The sequence below is a fragment of the Phaethon aethereus genome, assembly GCF_964289735.1.
Source record: "Phaethon aethereus genome assembly, chromosome: Z".
Taxonomy (NCBI): domain Eukaryota; kingdom Metazoa; phylum Chordata; class Aves; order Phaethontiformes; family Phaethontidae; genus Phaethon; species Phaethon aethereus.
In genome coordinates, this window is record NC_138577.1 from 52,123,406 (window position 1) to 52,149,844 (window position 26,439).

Consider the following 26,439-nt stretch of genomic DNA (forward strand, 5'->3'; position numbering starts at 1 on the left):
AACCTATAAAATACACTAATGTTCACCAACAACTTGCCCCTAACAAAGCTGTAGCCCTCATGAAAACATGTCCACGCTTTGCTATCAGCATTTTACCCAACCTTCTAAAGGAACACTCATAATTAGGCAGAAAACACTCATGGAAAACCTTATTCCAGTGAATAATTATATCCAAAACATGGATGCTAACACTTCCCTGCAGCATGAAAAACAACAAGTCCTTGCAAAAGGAAAACAGTGAATTTCTTTAGTTTTGCTTATCTCCCTTTCCTTAGTGTAACACAGCTCGTTAGTTATCATGGTTAGGGACAACAGTTATGACATACTGAGTGATCCAGCTGGAACTGCAAATAAAAATATAATTACAAGCTATATTCAAAGTACTTCACAGAATCACAGAATTGTTAAGGTTGGAAAAGACCTTTAAGATCATCAAGTCCAACCATCAACCCAATACCACCATGCCCAGAAAGTCCTTCAGAAATTGTGTCTTTTTAAGGACTGAAAGCACTCATCTGTACTTGGACTTCTCACTTGCCTCTCAAGATTTGCATAAATTGAAAAATCAGTTGCAGAAGATGAAGTTAAAAACCAGATTACTAGTGCCTTTTTATTTTAAAGGAAAACGAGAATCAGCATGAGAATTTTGCAGACATGCTGTTTTAGGAAGTAAGTTTACTTGTTTACTTTTTCTGAATGAGATCATCTACAACTAAGCTTTCTTGCATAGATTAATTCACAGAAAGACTAATCACAAGAATTAATTTTTGGACTGTGACCAAGCCTTCGTGAATACCTTCTTCACCACTGATTCAAGACTGGTCACTTTTTTTTTTTTTTTTTTTGTTTGTTTGTTTGGACAAGTCTCTGCATTACTGTCTTTGCTTATCATTTGGCAAAGTTACCGGGATTACGAAAATGTTCAGCAGAAAAGAACATACTAACATAAGGCACAAACTGCCTTGCATATTGAGGGAGGAGGAAGTCTACTTTCCCCACACAGTGGGTCAAAATTTTTACTGATATATTTAATACTTCCTAAATGGTTATGAGCCTATATAAATGCTATCCACACATTACTGCAAATATGCAGTATCAAACCACCTCATACTAAGATAATTAAGATTTATGTAAATCACCATTCACAGTCAACATTAACACATGAAAATCACTGAAAGAAGACTACCTCATTAGCATCAATGGTACCCTAAAATACTAATTAAAAAGGGGACAGAAATGCTCTTGAGCTGGAATTATGATGCAGACACTTTCATTTCTGTATTAATTCAGAAACATGGGTTAATTTTACAGCCCAAGTTAGTCTCATAGCTGTTGAGCAACTACAAGAAGGTAGGTAGTTGGCAGTTTGAACTTTGCAAGACAAATGCCAAGTTTTCCCCATAGCCACTACTAAGTTTAACAATCACAACATATTAACACTCTGTCACAATACATTCCTCTAGCTGTAAGCACTGGAAAGTTCTAAATAATTTAAACATTTTCTGAATCAATCTAAAAGATATATTTGTTCAGATTTTTTTTTTTAAACATCCAACAATTCCTTTAATTCCACTGCTTGTTTCAAAATTTTGAACAATAACAGGAGGATTGTTCATATCACAGTTGATTAAAACAGGCTTCCCTTTTCTAAGACAGACTTTTCCATGATGGGAGAACCATCAAAATGGAGCTCCCTATGACAGCAAGTAATTGTGCTCTGTCACTAAATCATTTTAAATTATTAGTGTCACTAGAAGGATATTAAGAATGCTTATATTGTAAAAGTTACTGACATAAAAAATCTGAAGCTTGTGAAAAGAAATTTCGGAGGAACTTCTGAAGCACTGTGACTCTTGCCTAAGCCAGCACACATTTTAAAAGCCTCGTAACACACAAGAAAGTAATGTTTTGTCCTGAAATTATGGGTCAGCAACTTCACCACCAAGCATCTCCACTTCTGGTTGTCCAAAGAGGATCAACTTTTCAGGAAGCCATGCCAAGTGGCTAGCCACAAAATCAGTTTCTTCTGAAGTGATTTGTGATGACACTGTTTCCCCTCCCAACCCCTACAGAGAAGGTGGTAACCACTTTTGGAGGTCTAAGTCTACATATTAAGAAAAAAATGAAACAAATTGCTACCAAACAATACAGACCCAGAATGAAGGCAAAAAGTGTCCCTGCTCCCCACCAATACTTAAAAAAAAAAAAAAATTACAACATTTAAAGGGGAAAAAATACCTCTTAATAAGATAGTCTTGATAATGTTGCAAAACCAAGGCCAGTGGCAAATTCTAAAAATGCAATTAATTTACGAAAGGTTTTAAGGATATGGAAATGCTTAGTAAGAAATATGCTTAAAAATATGGACATCAAGTATTTGAGTTGAAATAAAAAACATAATTTATTTTGGTTACATTTACCCTGAAACAATGTTGTAGTTGAGAGCTGGGTGATCTTTTGGTACAGGAGGTACAAGAGGCTCTGGCTGCCACTCTTCAATCAACTCTTCTTTTTCCTGAACAGAAGAAAAGAAATACTGCTCAAAAAGTATTTCCATTAGAAAAGGCATTATGCGCTAATAAACAATTGGTAATAGTTGTATGAGAAATGATGTATGCTAATATGTGTCACCTTTCTGAGATGCTTAGAATCGATATTATCTCAGTATGTTCAACTGAGGGGCTCAGAACTCTCCAAAGAGAAGGAGATGTAAAGAAAAATAGCCTAGTTGTGCCTGTGCATTAAAGATTTCATGATCCGATAATCGAGAGAAGATACCAGCTTAGTGCGTCTGCCAAATTGTAATCAATACTGTTTCATTCAATCTATTAGTTACAAAAATTCTTCTTTAGAGTTTCTGCAATTGAATACAAATTACAGAGTAATTGAATATAAATTGCCTCAATGTACATTCTCAAGTCTTCAACAGTGCTGTTTAAACAACTGTGGCATTGAAATACTTAGCAAAGTAACACATATGTGAGCAGGACACAATGGAGAAAACCTGCCAAACGCTCAAGAAATGGTAACAACTACTAAACCACGTATCCCTGACCTAACCATAGAGGAATACTGAATACTTTTCAAAGTGCTTTAAACTATTTGGAAAACCTCAGTTAGATGATTTTCCAAAGGACAAGCAGTCGATCAGTGTCATAGGTGCATTAGACTAGTTCCAAATAAATTAGCAACCACTCAGGCAAATCACCAATACCATCCTTCATACCATGAAAGCAGAACTTTCCCAGATGATTATTTACTGGTACAGCAAGACACACCTGATAACATATTTGTTAACACAGAACTTTGCATGGTATGACTACAATGGGTTTATATTTCTCTATTATTTCAAAAAGCAAAAAGAATATTTAAGATTACTTATTTCAATACCAAATTATAAATTTTGCAATCAATTATTAGAAACACCATCGCAATACCTTTTTCCATTTCTATTTTCTCCAAATACAGTTTTCAAAGCCTTCGAAGTAAAAAAACCAATTAAGATATGAAAAGATCAAAAGGAAACTACATGCAACAATACATTTATTCTCCTGCATTTTCATCACTTCCCTTTTGCTAAGCTAAAGAGTATCTTTGTTTCCAGGTATTTCCAGAGTATTCATTAATATCCTGGGAGCTCCACAGAGGTCTATTACAAAACACAAATGGAAATTTCAATAGCCCTGTATTTCAGAGAAGATCCTTTTTAGTACTTGTGTTTCTAATATTTTGAAGATGTACTTTAAATACCTTTTAATTTAGCTTTCCCATGTTAGATTTCTTACTGAAATTTAACCCATTGGGCATATATTTTAAAGAAAATAAAATGCTATTAATACATGCAACAGAATTGAATATATTCAGTATTTTGAAATGGCTACACTTATGTTGGAAAAAGTGCTTAGTTTCTTTAGCCACCATAGGACAGATCCCAGCTGGAGCCTTGCACACAGTTCCACATATTAAGGAAAGCATTAAAGTAGGGGGGTTTATTAGTTTACCCTGTACTAGTGCCATTCATAGCATATCAAATACCAGATTTTGATGCTTCAATTTAAAAATTCCAAACAGATAACAGCACCAGAGAACAAAACAATAATAAATTAAGCTGTCTGTAAATACTACTGACTACTGTTCATTATTGCATTCTATTATCAAACCTCATGTTTGGCATGATTCGGCAAATACTCGAGAAACCTACGGGAGAAGATTACCAGATGATACACCTTATAAAGATTAACATTCAACAGTACCAAAATGGTGGAAAAGTAGTACCCAAATTCAGGTTATTTGCAGAGTGGAAACATAACCATAACCCTGTATGCTAAATTCCACTGATGCAAGACAGAGAATGTTAATTCCATCCTTGTCTCAGAAGAGGTACTAGTGTACGTCTCTATAGAATCACAGAATAGTTTGCATTGGAAGGAACCTTTAAAGGTCATCTAGTCCAACACCCCTGCAATAAGCAGGGACATCTTCAAGTACATCAGGTTGCTCAGAGCCCTAGAGCCCTGTCCAACCCGTCCCTGATTGCTTCCAGGGATGGGGCATCTACCACAGCTTGAGTGACCTGTTACAGTGTTTCACCACACCCACTGTGAAAAATTTCTTTCTTGTATCTAATCTAAATCTACCCTCTTTTAGTTTAAAGTCATTACCCCTTGTCCTATGGCAACATGCCCTACTAAAAAGTCTGTCCCCACCTTTCTTATGAGCCCCCTTTAAGTACTGGAAAGGCTGCAGCAAGGTCTCCCTGGAGCTTTCTCTTCTGCACACTGAACAACACCAACTCTCCCAGCCTGTCCTCAGAGGAGAGGTGTTCCAGCCCTCTGAGCATTTTTGTGGCCCTCCTCTGGACCCTATCCAACAGGTCCATGTCTTTCCTGTGCTGAGGGCTCCAGACCTGGATGCAGGACTCCAGGTGGAGTCTCACCAGAGCAGAGTAGAGGGGCAGAATCACCTCCCTTGACCTGCTGGCCACACTGCTTTGGATGCGGCCCTAGATATGGATGGCCTTCTGGGCTGCAGGCACACGTTGCCCACTCACATCCAGCTTCTCGTCCACCAGTAACCCCAAGTCCTTCTCGGCAGGCCTGCTCTCAATCCCTTCATCCCCCAGCCTGTATTGATACCGGGGGCTGCCCCGACCCAAGTTCAGGACCCTGCACTTGGCCTTGTTGAACCTCATGAGGTTCACACGGGCCCATTGCCTGAGCTTGTCCAGGTCCCCCTGGATGGCATCCCCTCCCTCAGGCCTGTCAACTGCACCGCTCAGCTTGGTGTCGTCCGCAAACTTGCTGAGGATGCACTCGATCCCACTGCCTATGTCAGTGGTGAAGATATTAAACAGTGCTGGTCCCAATACAGATCCCTAAGGGACACCACTCATCATCATTCTCCATCTGGACATTGAGCTGTTGGCCACTATCCTCTCAGTGCGATTATCCAAACAATTCCTCATCCACCAAACAGTCAACCCATCAAATCCATATCTCTCCAACTGAGAGAGAAGGATATTGTGGGGGACAGTGTCAAAGGCCTTACAGAAGTCCAGAAGGATGACATCTGTAGCTCTTCCCCTGTCCACTGATGTGGTCACTCCAACCTAGAAGGCCACTAGGTTGGTCAGGCAGGACTTGCCCTTGATGAAGCCATGCTGGCTGTCTCAAATCACCTCCCTGTCTTCCATGTGCCTTAGCATAGCTTCTAGGAGGATCTGTTCCATGATATTCCCAGGCACAAAAGTGAAGCTGACAGCATAGTAGTTCCCAGGGTCCTCCTTGCTACCTTTTTTAAAAATGGGTGCAATGTTACCCTCTTTCCAGTCTCCAGGGACTTCACCTGACTGCCAGGACATCAGCCAATTCCCTCAGGACTCTGGAATGCCTTTCGACAGGTCCCACAGACTTGTGTACGTTCATGTTCCTCAGGTGGTCTCGAATATGATCTTCTCTTACAGTGGGGTGGACTTTGCGCCTCCAGTCCCCGTCTTGCAGTCCATCCCCTCGAGAGGTGTGGGAAAAGAGACTGCCAGTGAAGACTGAGGCACAGAACTCGTTGAGTACCTCAGCCTTCTCCACATCCGTTGTTACCAGTCTGCCAGCCTTGCTCATGAAGGGGGATACACTTTCTTTGACTTTACTGGCTGACATACCTGTAGAAGACCTTCTTATTATTCTTCTCATCCCTTGCCAAGTTCAGCTCCAGCTGCACTTTGGCCCTCCTACCCCCATCCCTCCACAACCGGGCACTGTCCCTTGCCAGGATACCTGTCCCTGCGCCCACCACCTGTGCATGTCCCTCTTGTCCTTCAGTTTGACCAGTGGGTCTCAACTCATCCATGCCAGCCTCTTGCCTTCCTTTCCCAATTTCTTACATGTGGGGATCAAGAGCTCTTGTGCTCTCTGGAAAGCATTCTTAAAGATCTGTCAGCTCTGTTCTGCTCCCTTGTCCCTGAGGGCAGTTTCCCAGGGGATCCTATTGACTGACTCCCTGAAGAGCTGGAAGTTTGCTTTCCTAAAATTCAGGGTCCTGACTTTACTCTTCACCTGACCCATACCTCTCAGGGCTGTGAACACCACCAATGTATGATCATTGCATCCCAGGCTGCCTCCAACCTTGACAATTAGATCACTTGCATGAGCTAATCACTATTGCTGTTTGAAGGAATACATTAAAGACATAATTTAACACTAAGTGTGCTGTCTCACAGCACTGCAAGCCAACAGCTGCTACAGTACAGTCCGCTCCCAGCCACTCATACATTCCTCTTCCTTGTGTTGGCAGAGGCAGTTACAAAACCAGACAATAAACTTGTTCAGAAAAATGATACAGCTGAAAACTATCTCAGCAAAAGCAGGATGGGTATATAGCTAAACTAGATCCCACAACAAAGTAGTCCCAACCTAGATTGGCTGATGCTACTGGGAAACCATATCCTGAGTTACAGTTGCCCAGTAAGAGCAAGAGTTCAAAAAGACTTCTGAAAATCAGAAAGCAGGATGTATGCAGCCTTCACTCTGCTCCTGCAATCACAGTTGGTGTCGAAAGGCACCAAAACCCAGAAAGTACAGTGTAGCTTGCATCAACAGCTGTGTGTTCATTTTGGAGCACAGGGTCAGGGGGGTTTCTTGTTTGGCTGTTGTTGTTTTTTGTTTTTATTAGGAAGCAGAATAAATCAGGTGAGAAGTGGTGCAGCCTGTCAGTTATGGAAGAACAAATAAGAAAAGCATTAGATGACATCAAATGCCTAAAGGGGAAGGACTTAGGAAGCATGGAGTTTCTCCTGTCTAACACAAGAACACAAAGAACATTTGAACAGCTTTTATAAAGCATAATTCAAAGGCAGAGCAGGCAACATGATATAACTTTTCTTCAAAGAGGACAGACTTAAAGCTATGCAAGCATGTACTCAGCTTTTTCATTTCAGTCTAATTTTTTTAACTAAGGGTGTAAAATATCACCAAGCAGCTTAACAACTGATACACAAATTCAATTAAAATGTTTTTGCCATGGAAAAACCTTCCTTCTTTAGCAGGAAGAAAAATAGTATTTACAGAAGGATACTATAACTACAATAAATTAGCATAGTACAATTGCAGTTCAATTCTGTGAACATGAAGATAGTGAGCAATTCCCAATTAGTACTTCTCTCCCCCATTCATACTAAGTTGTAAGAAGTTTCCATTCTTCCCTTTGAAATGTTTGCAGCACACAAACTAACAGCATAGGTGATAAGCCACAGATGAGATGGGGCAATATCCTGTTTTTTTTCTTAACACAAAATAAAATACACAGGAGAAGACTAATCCTTGTTTCAAACAACACCATTTGACTAATTCTAGCTCACATTCATCCTCCTCTTCTGTTAAATGACATTTTGCTTTTTGATGGACATAGGAACATAAATGACAAACACTTGCATCTTCACGTCTTATGTCTTCTGTTTCCACATGTACTTAGCACAGGCAGTAGTTTACCAAAAGCCTCTGTGATAGAAGTTCCTTTATTATGGTGGGGGATTGGAGATATTGGTGATTAAAGTGAGTACCAATCTCAATATAAAATGGCCATCCCACTGCAGATGTTCATACTCCTCCTTATTTCCAGTCACCAAATATCTCAGTGCACTGGTCTGTCCTGCTGACTTTTGAGGGTAAACATGACCATCCCCTCTGACAAAAAAGACAGAGACGAAGATGGCTTTCGTACAGTGACCCCCACACTCAGAACAGCAAGTTTATCTCCTACCTCCTAAATAGGCACCAAACTTCAGACCAATATAAAGAATAAAAATGTTAATTTTCAAACATATAGAGAAACCAGATTTTAATTCACAATGTAACATCTGCAATATATAGTTGATTCACTTACTTCTTCTCGGTTCACTGTACTGAAAAGAACCATTTGATGAAAAGAATGAACTCAAAACTTACAATTTCCACTCTCTCGGGCTGTAACGTAAATCAACTCATCCCTCAGCTCTTTCTCTTTCCCTTTTATAATTCTTTTAAATTTATATTTTTAAAAGTTAAATAAAATACAAATATCAATAGAAAATGTATATATTTTATTTTTTACTAATACAGAATTCATGAAAATATAAGATATGTTTATAGTTTATAAATTATAATACACAAAATTATTTATAAATTTGTGCCTATATATAAACATTTTAAATATATCTATCTAAATACACACACATATATATAAATGAAACTGTCTTGGTTGGTTGTATTTTGCTGATTGTCAGTTTTACTTTGTAAATGCCAGATACCTTGAGTAAGAGAAATACTTGGGTGTAAACGCATCCAACCCAAATTATTTAAGTTGCCTTGCTGACCTTGTTTTTTAAGAAAAAGTAGCAATTGTGTTCACAAAGACAGTTCTTAGCTAGCACCAATGTTCTGAAACAGTGTTATAAAAGCATCTGTGTCCCTACCCAAAGATTAATAATATTTTTTTATTTGTTGGTCCTCAAATAACAGGTCTTAAATTTCATTGTATTTATAGAATCATATATCAGCATGGCATAAATTTGTACAAACATGGGCATGCTAGTTAGAAATTTCTCTCTTTCAAACTATTCTAATACTGAAGAGAATTTTTACCTACATTGGGAGTTTTGGATCAAAATGACTGAAAACCTTTAGAAGAACAGACCACATTCCTAGAGAACATCATTTGATCAACCTCTGAATGCTGCTCCTGCAAGAGAAGAGCTCTTGTGGCCTACAGTATTTCTCAGCCGTGCATTAAACATCTGTCTCTGACACAAACTTTACAGCTTCCTGACTAGGATCGCTCTAATAAAACTGCTCCCATCATACTATTGCAGTGAAAATCCTAAAACTAAAGAAAACAACTATTCCTTCCATCCACAAATTGTAAGACTTGGCCTCTAGTAGGACTTCAGAGATTTTGAGAGAAAAGCTCAGTATTATTTACTGCAGAGTGAGAGATACATATGTCTGCAGGGCACTTTCACACAAATGGTTGTTGGCTGGAAAGTGAGCTTGTAGCTAAGTGATGCCACGCAATCTCCCACAGCCCACTCCAGTCCTCAGTGGCACTTTGCCACTTTTCTATAGATTTACTTTGCTGAAAAACCAACAAGAATCTGTATGTCTAGCACCTTGCCTGGCCACAGCCTTATCTGTACTTCCCAAAATCCCGAACTATCTGGAACTTATAGTCACAGAGAACTACTCCACCTTTTTAGTTAACTTTTAGTTAATCTCCGTTTTAGGAGATTTCATTATTTTGGAATAAAATCAATAGGAATATGTACAAACACTACTATTAAAGGAAGACAGGCAGTCAGTTGAAAGCTGATTCCTGCACTGGATTTCATTGTACTCTTCTTGTACTCATTTCACTAAACCCAGAAGCCACCTTCAGAATTTCTTCACTGTTTTAGAAGTGTGACTCCTAAGTGCACTAGGTTGCACAATATATCATCTACCCCTGGTTCCCCAGGACAGACTAGTCCTGACAGATCACATTAAGATGGTTGTGCAATAGTGGTATTCTTCAGTAGTATTTATTACATGGAGTCAGCTCTGCTCTGGAAGCATCCCCAACAAAAATTCACAGAGACACTCCAAGTATCATTACATGAGCGGCTGACACAAAGGTCGCCTTAGCTCCACCACGTGAGCTGGCCTACATCCAGAACCTGTACCTGAGCAACCTAGTTTCTGCTGTGGTAAAGACCGGACACCACAGCATGAAACAAATATGAAGGAAAATCAGCAGTCTCCTCACTAACAGCTGGCATGTTACTACACGCAACTCAACATGCACACAGAAGCCTGGCCGTTGTGGAATCCCATACTGTATGAAACACACTGTGCTGGGGTTGGCTGGGATGGTGTTAATTTTCTTCACAGCAGCTTGTATAGCATTGTGTTTTAGATCTGTGACCAAAACAATGCTGATAACACAGTAATGTTGGAGCTCTTGCTGAACAGCCTTTGCACAGTGTCAAGGCGTTCTGTTTCTCACCGTCCCCACACAGTGAATAGACTGAGGGATGCACAAGAAGTTGGGAGGGAACAAAACCAGGCAGATGACCCAAACTAACCCGATATTGCGTACCATATAATGTCACACTCAGCAGCAAGAGGGAAAAGAGGAGTTTTGGGAAGTTAGCCATCTTTTGCTCTGGAACCGGCTGAGTATTGGTCCACCTATGGGAGGAGGTGAGCGATTGCCTTCACATAACTTGTCTTGTTTCTGTCTTCTTTCACTTCTCCTTTGCTTACTGAATAATTTTATCTTCACTCACGAGTTTTCTTGCTTTTACTCTTCCTTTCCTCTTCCTCTGTCCCACTGGGGGTGGAGGAGAAAGCAAGTGAGCAGCTGTATGGTGCTTAGCTGCCTACTGGGGTTAACTGGTTAACACAGACCAGTGTCAACTATCTCTTGATTTTTAATGAAGATTAAGGTGGGGTTTTGCTCCCCCCTCAGCTATTCCCCCTACGCAAAATAAATGAGTTCTTTTCACAGCAATTACCCACACTGTAGAAAAAGAAATGGAATCACTCTGCACCTCTGTTTTATCAGTCTGCTTAAGTCCTCCAACTGTAGACTTATTCACACTTTCACGTCACCCCTGTATTTATGCTTACTTTCAATAAACTATCTGTAGACAAGACATTCCCTTCCAAATACAGTTCCTCCTATGGAAAACACTGCTTCCTCCTTCAGAGGTCAATGGTAAAGCCAACTAGACTAAATTAAAATCTCCTTCACTGTCAGCCAACCTGAACATACCATCATACAAAAGAGCATTCCCCCACACTGTTCATTTTGCCATCAAGATACAGGTAACAAAAAGCTAGAGGTGTTGATGTCTTTAACATCTCAAGTCAAACCCCATGCTGTAATACAGCTTTTAACACCACAAATTTTTTTTTTGCTCTGTGCCTTGCAACTGTGAATCAATGTATCCAGTAACAATACAATGCAATTCTTGATCACTTTGGATTTTTGCTAGTATTCACCTTGCTTTCCACCCCTTAAGCTCAGTAAAGTTTATATAAATCTCATCAGATGTATCACAGCAATAACACATTTTTATGTTTCTATCCTTCAGAAAGCCTGCTAGTGCTGTCCTGCCAGTGAACTTCACTACTGTCATCCTGCAAAAGTAGGATTGTTATTAAGCATAGGCCATTTCCAAATATTTTCCCCCCTTTTGACCCTCTTCTAAACCCCTGCTTCCACTGAGCTGCAGCAGACCAGCTACATGTGCAATCTCCCAACGGCTCACTGCCCCTAGTTAAGAAGATACAAAACAATTCTCTTCCCCGCATACTAGATTTGTCTGAGCACTTTCTCAAACAAGTCAGCTTCATCAAAATGGTCTGTCAGTGACTGAATGAGATGATATGGAAGTGGATGATAACATTCAAGATGCACATTGTCCTGGTTTCAGCTGGGAGAGTTCATTTTCTTCCCGATAGCTGGCATAGTGCTGTGTTTTGGATTTGGGATGCAAATAATGTTGATAACACACTGATGTTTTCAGTTGTTGCTAAGCAGTCAAGCACTGTCCAGCTTCTCATGCTAGCCTGCCAGCAAGAAGGCAGGGGGTGCACAGGAAGCTGGGAGGGGGCACAGCCCGGATAACAGAGCCAAACTATCCAAAGGGATATTCCATACCATGCGATGTCATGCCCAGTATATAAACTGAGGGAGTCAGTCAGGGAGGTGCCGCAGCTTGCGAACTAACTGGGCATTGGTCAGGGTGTGGTGAGTAACTGTGCTGTGCATCACTTGTTTTGTATATTCTTTTATCATTATTATTATCACTATTCTTTTTTTAGCCTGTCCTATTAAACTGTCTTTATTTCAAACCCGAGTTCTATCTTTTTTTCCCCCAATTCTCTCCCCCATCCCGCTGCAGGAGCCAGAGGGTGAGCGAATGACTCTGTCATTGTTTTTGCTACCTGCTGGGTTAAACCACAACACACAGAAATATCTGAGTGTAATCCTTACTCTGTAAGGAAGACATAGGTTTCAGCTTTTTCAGGTCACCAATTATTCTCTTTTTTTTTTGTGACAACTACCTTGCAAAAGAAGAAAATCGCCGCTAACTACAAAGACTTCTGGAACCCACTTAACACTGTAAACTCTCAGAGTTATTACTCACAGATACCACATGTACAGATTGATCATTTTCCTACTCTTTACACTGTTATTGTTGATTTTGTTCAGTGGGGTTTTTTTAGTCTAGCTTCCATTTTTAAAACAAAGCCATCCACTGAGTAGAGCTAATGCCAACTTTTCATAGCTTAGCAGTCACAGTCACATCAGTTATTTTATATGTCTCAGACTCTCAAACACAGTTCTGCTTTAAAAGCATGAACTGAAGCATTAAAGCAATAAGCAGCTTCTTAGCCCAAAGTAAGCCTACCCTTTAAAATCCTATGAAAAACCAGCACAATTTGTGATGCAGCAGTGGTTCAACAGTCAAAGATATTAACAGCTATAAACTGTTTCTCTAAAGAAAAATATTTTTCCACCATACCTTAGGTGTTAGATCAGATCGCTCTTGGAGCTTGTATGTCTTGGAGAAAAGAAGTCTGATTATCCACAGAATTAGAATTCCTTCCAAAATGAGATGGTAAGCAGGAGCCTGAAAATAAAAGCACAAAAATAAGTCTACACAGAATTCTATTTGAATCAGTGTGACACTATGCAACGGTTTTGTCTCTACTAGTACACTCAGGAAAAAAAACAACAAAGCTGATAATCAGATTATATGTATTTCTAAATCGGTAAAAATCATAATTATGTGAAAGTGCATTAATTTGCAATACTACTTGTAGCTGTTAACTTGAGTTTGAATGGATTTATTCTGTTAACAAAAAAGGCACTCTGGTTTGATAAGGGGTTTCAGTTCCACACGCGCACATAAATTGAGTATTGACAGTAAAGGCAGATAAGCCACATGGGTTGCACCAGCATCTGTGAAGGCAGAAAGCTTTCACAACAAGCAGAAGTATCCTGAGAGCTTGAAGGTCTGTGTCATCTGTACACACCCACTTCAACCCTACATTTCTATAGTCCACCAGCAGCAACAGCTACTATTATTTACAAAGAAACCTCATCCTGTCCTCACAGCCAATTCTTGTTAGTTTCACAGGCACTTTGAGCAGATATAACCCAATACAGCCACCAGAAGCAGTTTTGCCCCTATGCCATTTACTCTCTTGTGTGGACACATTATTTAGGAATATATGCAGCAAACCAGAAACAGACAGTTAATCCAAGTTACAGTTAGCCTCTTTGGGTACTTGGAGGGAGGAAAGTCAGTTTCCTCTGGCAGCACAGTTAGTTTAAAGTAGATGTGGCGTTATGGCATCAGCATCTGACACCTAGTTTTAATGATGAGTTTACTTACTCCATTTCAGAATGGCGCCCACCTACACTGTGGATGTCTACTATTTCTAAAAGACTCGAAGTCCACACACACACACACTAGTGCACCCCCTCTCAACTCGGCGGAAGAACTCCCACACATAACATTTTCTGGTGGGATCTGCCCTAGCAACAACGGAAGCGGAATGCACCACACATCCAGAAACTAAAGGAAACTGAACACAAGTTTTTAAAAGCAGTAAGGAGTCCCTTGGTATATCAAACTGCAAATTATAAATTTATCATCTGTGGAGTACTTTTCAGTTCACCAAACATATTAAAAAAACATATGCATACCATGACATCTAAAGAACACATAGTATAGTAGCAGTAGAGCGCCACATAAACTACTTTCCTGCACTTTCCAGTGCCTACAATTACCCTGAATTCAGTATACTAGACTGTGCTACCAGCTTCAGTAGCTAAGCACTTCTATATTTGTACTGCAAACTCTAGTATAGATTCTTAAAAAGTTACCAAACTTTGCTAAAGGAAGGGAGGGAAACTCTTGAGACATGAACACCACCTACCATCAGGAGATCCTTCTTCATATCATGAAACAAAGCCTGGATACAAACATGCCATGCTGATCTCATCCAGGACAGAAATCAAGCACATACATTTAAAAGTTACTTCTTCCTTTATACATACACTTGTAACTTACAAGCCCTGACCTTATACTCAAAGAACACTGCCAATCTTGTTAAGGGTTCATGCTCTGGTACACACCTTAAATGTAGCTTTAGAAAATTAAATGGAGAAAAACGTAAGTCCCTGCATCTATTTTTTCAATATACACATACGGCGCACATTCATGGTTTCGCGAGTGCATTCCCACGCGGGCGGTGCTGACTCACAGCCAGCCCCCGAGCCCATGCGGGTAAGACGCAGTATCACCGCTCTCCCCCGACACGGACCGAGGCTCACCGGCTACCGGCCCCGGCCCGGCTCTACCTCCCCGGTCCCTGCACCCGAAATCAGCGGCCTTCACAGCCACCACCCAAGCTTCCACAGCCGCGGGGGACACGGCGGCCCCGTCCGCCTCGGCGGTGGAATCCGTCCGGCACACTCACTCAGCCACCCACGCCCCAGCCCCGGCGGCGGCTGGACAGCACCCCGGGCCCGCGCCCTGGACCGCACCTCGTAGAAGGCCTGCACCATCTCCACCAACACCCACTGCTGCCCCATGCCCGCCGCCTCCATCGCCACTCCCGCACTCTTCCGTCTCCGCGGCCCGCCCGGGCGTCGCCGCCGCCGCCGCCGTACGTTGGCGTCAGGGCAGGAGAGCGCGCCCCCGTCCGGCTCGGCGGAGGCAAGACAGGCCGCGGCGAGGCTTGCCGGCGGGCGGGCCGTTAACTCTCGGGGGTGGGCCGGGCCCTGCAGCCCCGCGCCCCTGGCAGTGGTTCGGGCTGCCGGGTGGCGGCTTGGCACCGGCAAGGAGGGCGCGGGAGGAGGCGCGGGCTTGGGGTGCCAATTTCATTTTCTTAAATTCCGTGATGGTTGTTTGTAAACAAACGCCATTTCTGGCAGTGCGTGTGGCCGTCCCGCGCTCCTGTGTGGGTGGCTTCACGGTTACTGCTCACCGTCGTCCTCACAAACTGCTGTTTTTCTGGCAGCCCTGATCAGGCAGCGGAGCTGGACTGCCAAGATGCACTCTTCAGTGTTAAATAAATGAAATTAGCTGTAAGTCGAACTTGCATAAGAAGATAAACTCCAATGCATTGCTCTGTACTTCCTCGCTACGTTTCAAGTCCGGTCCGGTTTGAAGGCGCTGGCATAACCTCGGTGTCACTTTCTCCACAACCATTGGCAACCTTGGCCCCATGCCATCTGAGGGAAACGGATGAGGGGCAAAGCCTGTGCATTGGTACCTCATCAACAAACCTTACACTTGCTGCCTCTATACCTGTAACTGGTGACTTCATTGCTGTAAGAAACAGTTGTTCAGATGCTTGGCTAATGAACTGAACGGCAAAGGCAAAACCAAGAGTATAGTGGAAATAATGAGTAAATTCAAAGAAGAAGAAAATTACAGTTTTATGACTCTTGCCGAAGTGAGCAGCCATAAAAGCTGAACATTGTTGGCAACAGAGAACCCCATGATGAAAAAGAGTAATGGTGAAGACCTTGCACAGATGCACCTGAGTGTGAGGAGGCGACTGAGTCCCTGCACACAGCTGCACAGTGACAGCCTGAAAGGCAGTGGAGAGTAGAAGGAGCTAGAAATAAGTTTCCTTAGAAAGTGAGGTAGCGCTTGATGGAAAGGCAACAAAAGGCATTGCTGCTAAAGATGTTTGGGAGCTGCTTCATTGAAGCTAAACAGCTGTGGAGGTCTTCTGGGAGAGCACCATGGAATTGCACCCCTTGGGGCTTCACTCACTAGTCATAACCATGGTTAGAGGAGAGGAACCTGAGGCAGCAGTTGATTGCAGATGATAGCAAAAACCTTGGGTGCTGTGGCTAACTACAAGCAAACAGTAAGTTACAGTTTTACAGTAGTGGATGGTTAAAATCAGTGAACTTCACTTTCATGCTGACTGAAAGGCATAATAGCTAATCTTCTCCCTGAGTTTCTGAACTTAATGATACATATGTCAAATTCCACTCTCAACACAGTAAAGAGAAAAAATGTGGTTTGAGGCTATCTGAAAAGTCAGGACAGAGACAATGTCCCTTTTGTTTTTTATCTGCATGAAGATTATTCTGTTCACTGTTAAGTACTTCTGTAACCATTGCATTGTCCTGGAGAGGAGTCTTGGGCTCTTGGGAGATGGCTGCTACTACCAGCCTCAAAGAATGTGTCTGGTATGCATCCCAGTTCCTAAATTGCCCCCAGAAGAGTGTGACACATTAGTTGTCTCCGTGGGCTGCAGATTAAGTTACATCCCTGCTCTCAACATCAAATTCTGACTTTCAGTGTTTCATATATATGTGTATGATTGGGAGACTAAGAAATTGATTTTGTGAAACACTGGGTGAATTGTTTCCAGCTTGAAATGCAGTGAAGTTAATAACATACTAACCAGTAATTCTTCTGGCAATAAATTCAGAGTTCCTGGTCTGGATTATCATAGGGCTGGGTCTCATAATAATGAGACTATCCCTATTGTTCAGCAGTTTCATTGTTCCAATACAAGGCAACTGCCGCTAATTGCTTAAGGCTGCTATACTTCTGAGAGCAAAAAGAGGGGGAGGTGAAGGGAGAAATCCTTTGCAATGGCATTTTATGGCTGGGAAGAACGGGGAGAGGAAAAACATCTTGAGTCTGTCTCTGAACTTAAAGTCCTAACAAAAGCTATTGACTTAGTGCCCTATGGAAGTTCCTGCTCTGGAAGTGTCAAATTTTGTCTTCCCCCCAGTATGCTCCAGTTGCACAGTATTCCTAAATTGCTTTTATTCTCGACTTTCCTGACCAACCCACTCATTTCCCACACCCTGCTTTGAATTCCCAGCTCCTTTTGACCTGGTACTTTATCAGCCAGGAAGGGAGGAGAATGGCAGTAGGAAGTGACACATAACTGTGAGGGGATGGCAGTGGTTGCTGCCATCCTACTTGTGTTGCTGTGTTGGAGATATGCACATGGAGGGGGTGGTGGGAAGAGAAATGTGGGAACTGGTGGGAGTAGGTCCTGAGAGTCATTCACTTCCCACTTGCTTCCTCCAACCACACACACAGAAGGGGGATGATGGCTGAGGAGGTTAGGGACACAAGGGAGTCTTTGCAACCATTCTCACACATTCTGTATGGTGAAAGCTTAGCTTATATTACTGTGTTTTTAGTGTGCCTAGTTGTAACTTGTTGGCTCTACCCTCAAAATATAATTTAAAAAAAAAAAAAAAAGCATTGGGAAAGAAGTCCTGTACTGGCAAGGAAAACATCAGGGTAGTCCTAGTTAGTCTTTTTTTAGTTTTTGTTGTCTTGAAAGCTGATGCTCAACCAAGATGATGCTGGCAGCATGCACAGCAGATGTCCAAAGTTGGTTGGAAACTTAGTATTAAGCCCAAAAATCATGTCCCAACTCCTAGTAGGAAGAAGAAAGATGTTGCAAGGGTACTGTGCGAGTGCCAAGAAGAACCTGAATGTCAAGTTCTGTAATTTATCTGATATGCAGAGGAGTAATTTTTCACAAGGCAAGCAGAACACGGGATAAATTTAGTGTTCTCTCAAGCCATGCACCACTGCATCTTGGAAATGTGCTTAATCCTAGTTCTATAATGAATTATCTCTGGATTAATTTCACCAGCAGAGAACTGTCTTAGAACTGCCTGGGAAATACCTGGAGAGTACAACCTTTGTGTAGGAGTAAGGGTGCCTACTGGGCAGAGCACTGGTGCATTCTAGCTACCCCAAACTGTACCATGGCACCTGAACAACTGTTGTGATAAAGTGGCATAAAGTGGAAATGCCACGATGTTTTCCTCACATACAATGGTGATCAAATTTGACCTCAGTTGTTTGGAGTTAATGACTATTGTAACTGTGCAAGAGTGGCCATAGTCCTCTTTTTAAAGCCTACTCAGACAAAGATGGACCTTTGGAACAAAAAGCTAATTTACCACAAAGATAGACACAGGCACAGCAGTTTGTCTCTAGTTTATGCTTCTTTTCAGTGCCTGCCCTGGGTGGGCTTGGCAGCACTGGGCTAATCACCTAAGTTTCCACTACATGGCAGAACTAGGTGTCTTAAAAGGGGGTTGACAACCGATAGGCCCAGTTTTGTGATGACTAAAGAAAACTTATATTAGAAGCATGGAAGAGCTGCTCAGCCTGGCTGTTGGGACCACTAACAGAAAGACAGTGTTTAAAATGGGAATGTTTGCCTTGCAGAGAGCTAGTTACCCATATGCGATGTTGGAATATTGCTGTTACAGAGCTAGATTTTGTATCCTGTGTGGTTGAATTCCACATATCTCCAATTAAAAACTTCAGACACATTCAGGTTGGGGATTTGCAGCCCAGAAGTTTCTGCTGGGATCGTTGCCCCTGCTGCAGAAGGAACTAGATGGGTGGCTCACCTGTTTATCTCCCCTACCTCAATATGCAGCTGAACTGATGTCCACCTTTTACTTCAAAACCTTAGTCCAAACAGCACACAATTTACTCCAAATTGTGTCAGTTTGAATCTCACCTCTTTTAGAGATACAAACACTGTGTTTAATCGGACAGCTTGGAATTTGTGTGCTTCACTTCTTCTTGTCCCACTTTTTGCTCACACTAAATTGACTAATTGCTGTTTCCCACAATATACATGGATTAGAAACACTGCAGATGCGATGGGCAGACTTGTACCCAGAGTCATTCTAAGTAAAAGCAGGTTGACCACAATGAAGTCGGAATCACTTCAGGAAAAGAGTAATTCAGTCTAAATAAATAATGCTGTATATTGTGAAATACTATCAGCTCTTCACATGCAGATTGCCCAAACTGACTAGATTCAGTTGTGTGTGCAGAGTGATACGTCATAAAGGTATATGCCTGCATCAGACTGACTTTTTCTAGGCTGAAAAGTAAGTTTCATATGCTATTTTTAAAAAGTGCTCTAATGGGCTAATCTGACATGACTTTTAGGTAACACACATAACATGCACCATATGCTAGGTAGAGCTTATGATGTGCAAGATGAGAAAGAAAAACACAATTGGCATATATTCTAGCCATTGGTAAGGCAGCCAACAGAAGCTCAAGAGGTTTGGCTCCAAAGGTTCACATTTCACACCTCCTTTAACTACCACCATGCAGGCTTCCTCTCTTAAGAATGAAACTTTGTCAGTTTGGTCCTCCTGATTGATAGAAAGAAATGCAATAAATACCCATCTTCGAGCACCAGTCTTAATGAACTGGTTTTGAATTGAGTACCACAAACTTAGCTCATAGTCTTAAATTTGAATGCATATTAAATCCATTCAGGTAGGAGATCATATTTAAAGATTAAAAACAGATTTATCCTCCTCATTCTTCCACAGTTAATTGACAACAAATCTTTCTGATGGAAAGTAGAAAAGAACTATTGAACTTTTTCAAGCCTGCAGTATTGCAGAATTTAGATCAAAATTGGGATGAAGTTGTGCTCTGTCCAGTCGCTATTTTTGTGGGCCTTAGGAAGAGACGAAAGAGGGCAAATAGCTGAAGGTTTTGGTGAAAGCAAAAGCATCTATTGATCATACCTTCATTGTGGTGCACATAGGTCAATTTCTGGTAGCTTCTTACATCCATGTAACACAGTGGGGCATTAAAATATTTTAGTATCCCAGGCTGCCTTAACATCCTCAGGGTGAATGTTTATTTTAAATTTTAAGCAAGCTATAAATCTTCACAAACCATTTCCAGGAGCTGTGAGAGCAGGCTGAGCTGTCTATGAGAACCTAATCTTTGTTTTTCTCCTTAATGACTGGGTTTCTTTACTAAGGTCTATTGAGTGCTCCTAGTAACTCCATTGTGCTGACTGTAGCTTGTATTGATTACTAATGCATTCACTGACTCTGTGACAGCTTCTACAGATGTTGGTGGGGCTTTCTCTGTTTGTTTGTTTTTTCTTCACATGCTTTGCTGTTTAGGTGGTTCTGCATTTTAATGGTAACAGTGTAATCTGCAGCATGTTATTGTAAAACTCTTACTAGCATACTTGAGTTTAGAAACAAGAAACTTCAGATAGCATTATGAGAGTAGACAGAAGTTTGAAAAGTTATGGTAACGTCAGCATTTTAATGCATGGTCTTCACCATGCAGTTTGCTCCCTTGAATGTATATTTGTAAAATTGCATGTAAAAGAAACAACTAAATTTCAGCCAGAAAACCACAAAGTAGTCCTTTGCCAACTCATCGTTCTTGCCAATATGCTGAAGCACAGAAAGGCACTGTATTGTTTACAGATCCACGTAACACATACCAGAACACAAGCCAAAATTCTTTGTGGTTATAGGTAAAACGTGTGTGCATGTGTTGGCAGAGCTAGTCAAGTCTGACAGGCAACACCTTGCATATGTTTGCTACCCAGAGAGTTGCAACATAACTGCTAAGAAATTCAGAACAGATGTGGCTGAAAACGTTTTTTATTTGATAGACCAATGCTCTTTCAAGCGCTGAAATTCTTACCTGGCTTTTAAACCATATGGTTTTACCTGAGTAAGGCCTGAGTAAAAACATAGTTCCCTATTCAACTACTGTTTCATAGCCAATTAGTGGAACACAAACTGTGTTCTCCATTATTAAGCACCCATAGTTATCCCAGATGTTTCACAAAACTAAGTAATTGTACAGAGTTGATATCTAAAAGAGAAAATAAATGATGGATAAAATGATAAAACTGAAATGTATCTTTCAGAGGGACCTGAACAGTAAGGCTGAACAGGGAATAGAGACAACAACACAGTCCTTGTTAATAGGTGAATTTTCATGGCTTGATAAGACAATTCTGATCTTTCTGACACCTCTGAAAATATAAGTGAAAGTGTGCTGGAAGCAAAGAACGGAGTAACTTGGTTTTTGAAGCTTTGCAGAATTTCTCAGTGCAATCTTCAGCATCATGGAACATTTAACTGCTTTTGTAGCTTCATTTTTGTAAGATGTTTTCCCTGGAATACAATTCTGCTGCACACAATTGTTTAAGTCAGCTGCTGAAGCTAGTGCGCAGTTTCAAGTGAAAAAACTGGTACAACTTGTGCTCTGAATATTCCCCTAATTATTCCTGATTATCCTAGTAGTTTTTTCCCTTCTCTTGAAAGAAATGGCTGCAATTTTGCAGCTATAATGGTAGAATATTTTAAATATAAGTTCCCATTTATACCATTGTTTCACTTTAGAACTGATATTAAAAATAGGACAGCTGATGTCTTAGAACAGCCTTCTGAGAAATGCAGTGGACTGGAGCTTGCCTTGCTTATGCCTTTTTGGCTTGGGAAACAAGCAAGCTAGTTTTCATTTGCTGTTTTTTCTTTGTGACTTTTATTTCTGTACTCCTGCATTATATTCTGTCTGATTATTTAAAAAGATTACAATAGTCTTGATTAACATGTAAGTTGATAAAACAGCTTAAAATCAGTTGATCTTTGCTTAAACATAGTAATGAAATAGAACAACCCTCCCAAAGATTCTGATTTGGTTTTCCAGGAGACAGGAAACGACAAACACGTTCACTCTTTGGACAGTTGTGAAATCAAGAAGAATTTGAGATGAGAGCTTTCTTTCTCTGACTAGTATTATTTCAGAAACAGAGACCAGTGATTGATGCAAAGACGAATACTTGATTCTTTGGGGAGGGGAAGAAATCTGGAGAAAAAGTCTGATAAATGCTTCATTCTTGAAAAAGATGCTTTTTGCTAAATTTCTGTGCTAAGCAGCTGGTCAACGTTATCAGTTCTGATGGTTGCTATCAAAACCAGGGAGCAAAGTAATCCAATCACTATCTATCCTGGTAGATTTGCTGTGGTTTTCACTTACAACAGATTCACTTTTTATCGAAAAGGGAAAACCATTGCGAACATTTAGAGGTAGTCCTCAGCAAATCTTAGTTCCTTCTGTACCTGGGAGGTAAAAAGTCTTGGTCTGATTCTTTGTATCATGTCTGTATTTATGCAGAAAGAAAAAGAAACCATTAGGTAGATTCTGCGGCATTTATCCTTCAGTAGTTCCTTGGATTTCTGTGTTAAGTTTAGTGATGCTGTAACATTACCTGTATTTCCTTCTGCTCCAAGCACAGCTGGTGAAACAGGAATCATATATTGTTAAATTGCACAACAGCCTTATCGTGAAATGGGTGGCTTGTGCAACGGGAGTTTTTACAGTCAATTCATATTTCAAGGCTTTTTTGTGTATGGATCTCATCAGGAAGTGAGTGAGACAATAAGAATTTGGAGTTGTGGTACCAGCATTCTCAGACGCATTTCTTTATTCCATATGGAGAAACAAATGTGTAAAAACCATTTGCAAAATTACAGTACATTTTCCAAGTGATTTTTCTGTTAAATATTTTAACCAAAATTGGACATGTGTGGCTAGCTACAGAAACAAGGCCTTTTTTCCCATTTAACCACGCTTGTATTGCCTCATAGAGAAACTTGTGCAAAACTTCTGTACCAGATCGCTGTCTCTAAGGTTGCAGAAGTACATTGCAGGGTTTGAAAGAACATCATTATTGGCTAGGTCCTGAGACCCTGCCGCTGAAGCAATTCTTGGTGAGTGGTATAAATTTCTATAACTCCACTGAAGTAGCTGTGACAGCTAATAGTCACTGTCTGCTGTAACTGACTCAAGAGGATTACTCCCACTCCCACTGACTTAGAAGAGGTGTAGTTTTCTAGTATCCAAAGCTGTGAATTTATGCTCACTTAAAGTAGTGCACACTCAGAAATGAATTCTGCTACTCAGAAATGCATTCTCAGAAATTCACACTGAGAAATGAGGGATCAAGTACAAGACATCAAATCCAAAACTTTCCAATTATTTTACTTGCTTTCTGATTTAGATCGCCACTCGGCTGAAAACCGGGGCCAGAAAGACTGTGGCGACACAGACGGAGCTCCCGCTCAGGCACGTGGCTGTCCAAGTATCCGGCTGCAGAGAGTGCCTGAGCCTGTCAGTTGTCCCAGAGACCAATGGGGACGCTACCTGCGTGCGGTGTGACCAGGTGAGCGACCTGCTCAGCCTGGTGGCAGAGCTGAAAGAGGAAGTGGAGAGGCTGAGGAGCATTAGGGACAGTGAGAGGGAGATAGATTGGTGGAGCCACTCCCTGGCGGCCCTGAGGCAGGGGCAGCTGGTGGAGGCTCCACAAGCAGCAGGAGATCCCCTGTCCTCTTGCTGCCGGGCAGAAGGAGAGGACCTAAGAGATGAGGGGAAATGGAAGCAGGTCCCTCCTCGGAGAGGTCGGCGAATTCCCTCCCGGCCTCCCTCACCGTCCCAGCTGCCCTTACACAACAGGTATGGGGCTCTGGAACATGAGGGACAGGAACATGAGGACCCTGATGAAGGTCCATCCGAGGGGGTGCCTAGGGTGTGTCAACCAGCCCCATGCATCAAGACGTCCTTAGTTAAGAAAAAGAGGAGGGTGATTGTTGTAGGTGACTCCCTCCTAAGGGGTACAGAGGGCCCAATATGTCGACCAGACCCAATTCAGAGGGAAGTCTGCTGCCTCCCTGGGGCCTGGGTGAAAGACATCACCAGAAAACTCCCTGGTCTGGTTCGGCCCACTGATTACTACCCGCTGTTGGTCATGCAGGTTGGCAACGATGAGGTTGCGCTAAGAAGCCCAAAGGCAGTCAAAAAGGACTTGAGAGCACTGGGGCGACAGGTCGATGGAGCGGGAGCACAGGTAGTGTTTTCGTCAATCCCTTCAGTGACGGGGAAGAACGCTGAAAGGAACAGGAAAGCACACCTGATCAACACATGGCTCAGGGGCTGGTGCCGTCGTCAGAATTTTGGGTTTTTTGACCACGGGGCGGTTTACACGGCACCAGGTCTCCTCGCAAATGATGGAGTGCAACTGACGCCGAGGGGAAAAAGGATTCTTGCTCATGAGCTGGCAGGCCTCATTGAGAGGGCTTTAAACTAGAATTGGAGGGGGGAGGGGCTAAAACCGGGCTCACTAGAGTTGAACCTAGGGGTAGGTTCAACGTGCCAGAGTTGAAATCTATAGCCCGGCTCAGGTGCATCTACACCAATGCACGCAGCATGGGCAGCAAACAGGAGGAGCTGGAAGCCATTGTGCAGCGCGACAGCTATGACGTAGTTGCCATCACAGAAACATGGTGGGATGCTTCTCATGACTGGAGTGCTGCAATGGATGGCTATAAGCTCTTCCGAAGGGATAGAATGGGAAGGAGAGGCGGTGGGGTGGCTCTGTATGTTAGGGAGTGTTTTGATTGCATAGAAATCGAAGATTGTGAAGACCAAGTAGAGTGCTTGTGGGTAAGGATGAGGGGAAGGCCAATGAAGCAGACATCCTGCTGGGAGTCTGTTACAGGCCACCCAACCAGGATGAAGAGACGGATGAGACATTCTATAAGCGACTGGCGGAGGTCTCGCATTCGCTGGCCCTTGTTCTTGTGGGGGACTTCAACCTACCGGACATCTGCTGGAAGTATAACACGGCAGAGAGGAAACAGTCTAGGAGGTTCCTGGAGTGGAGTGTGTGGAGGATAACTTCCTGATGCAGCTGGTGAGTGAGCCCACCAGGGGAGGTGCCTTGCTGGACCTGCTGTTTACAAACAGAGAAGGACTGGTGAGAGATGTGGTGGTTGGAGGCCGTCTTGGGCTTAGCGACCACGACATGATAGAATTCTCGGTTGTGAGGGAAGTAAGGAGAGGGGTCAGCAAAACTGCTATCATGGACTTCCGGAGGGCAGACTTTGGCCTGTTCAGGTCACTGGTTGAGAGAGTCCCTTGGGAGACAGTCCTGAAGGACAAAGGGGTCCAGGAAGGCTGGACAGTCTTCAAGAAGGAAATCTTAAAGGCGCAGGAGCAGGCGGTCCCCATGTGCTGTAAGAAGAGCTGGCGGGGAAGGCGACCGGCCTGGCTGAACAGGGAGATTTTGCTGGGACTCAGGGAAAAGAGGAGAGTTTATCACCTCTGGAAGAAGGGGAAGGCAACTCATGAAGAGTACGAAGATCTCGTTAGGTCAAGCAGGGACAAAATTAGAAAGGCAAAAGCCCAGCTAGAGCTCAGTCTGGCCACAGTCGTAAAGGATAATAAAAAATGTTTTTACAAATATATTAACAACAAAAAGAGAGGCAAGGAGAATCTCCATCCCCTACTGGATATGGCGGGGAACATTGTCTCCAAGGACGAGGACAAGGCTGAGGTACTTAATGCCTTCTTCGCCTCAGTCTTTAATAGCCACTCCAGGTATCCACAGGATATTCAGCCCCCTGAGCTGGAAGACGGGGATGGAGAGCACAATGTACTCCTCATAATCCAGGAGGAAGCAGTCAAGGACATGCTAAGCCACCTGGACACCCACAAGTCTATGGGGCCTGATGGGATCCACCCAAGAGTACTGAGAGAGCTGGCGGAGGAGCTTGCCAAGCCACTCTCCATCGTTTCTCAGCAGTCCTGGTTAACAGGGGAGGTCCCAGAAGACTGGAGGCTTGCCAATGTGACGCCCGTCTACAAGAAAGGCCGGAAGGAGGATCCTGGGAACTACAGGCCTGTCAGCCTGACCTCTGTTCCAGGGAAGATTATGGAGCGGTTGGTTTTGAGAGTGCTCACAGGGCATCTGCAGGACAACCAAGGGATCAGGCCCAGCCAGCATGGGTTCATGAAAGGCAGGTCCTGCTTGACCAACCTGATCTCCTTCTATGACCAGGTGACCCGCCTAGTGGATGAGGGAAAGGCTGTGGACCTTGTCTACCTGGACTTTAGTAAAGCCTTTGACAGCGTCTCCCACAGCATTCTCCTGGAGAAACTGGCGGCTCGTGGCTTAGACGGGTTTACTCTTCGCTGGGTGAGGAACTGGCTGGATGGCCGAGCCCAGAGAGTTGTGGTGAATGGCGTTAAATCCGGCTGGCGGCCGGTCA

At 42.5% G+C, this 26,439-nt stretch overlaps 1 protein-coding gene across 1 annotated transcript in view; it reads right to left on the reverse strand.

Moving 5' to 3' along the window:
- SPTLC1 (serine palmitoyltransferase long chain base subunit 1) overlaps positions 1 to 15,135 on the reverse strand; it is a gene marked incomplete at both ends in the record, with an annotated part of 39,260 nt that extends 24,125 nt beyond the window's left edge. Inside the window, 3 exons of the mRNA XM_082012888.1 lie at positions 2,421 to 2,515; positions 13,040 to 13,147; positions 15,073 to 15,135. Of these exons, the coding sequence (XP_081869014.1) occupies positions 2,421 to 2,515; positions 13,040 to 13,147; positions 15,073 to 15,135 (266 nt within the window). The remainder of the gene's footprint in view (positions 1 to 2,420; positions 2,516 to 13,039; positions 13,148 to 15,072) is intronic.
- Positions 15,136 to 26,439: the final 11,304 nt, after the last annotated feature.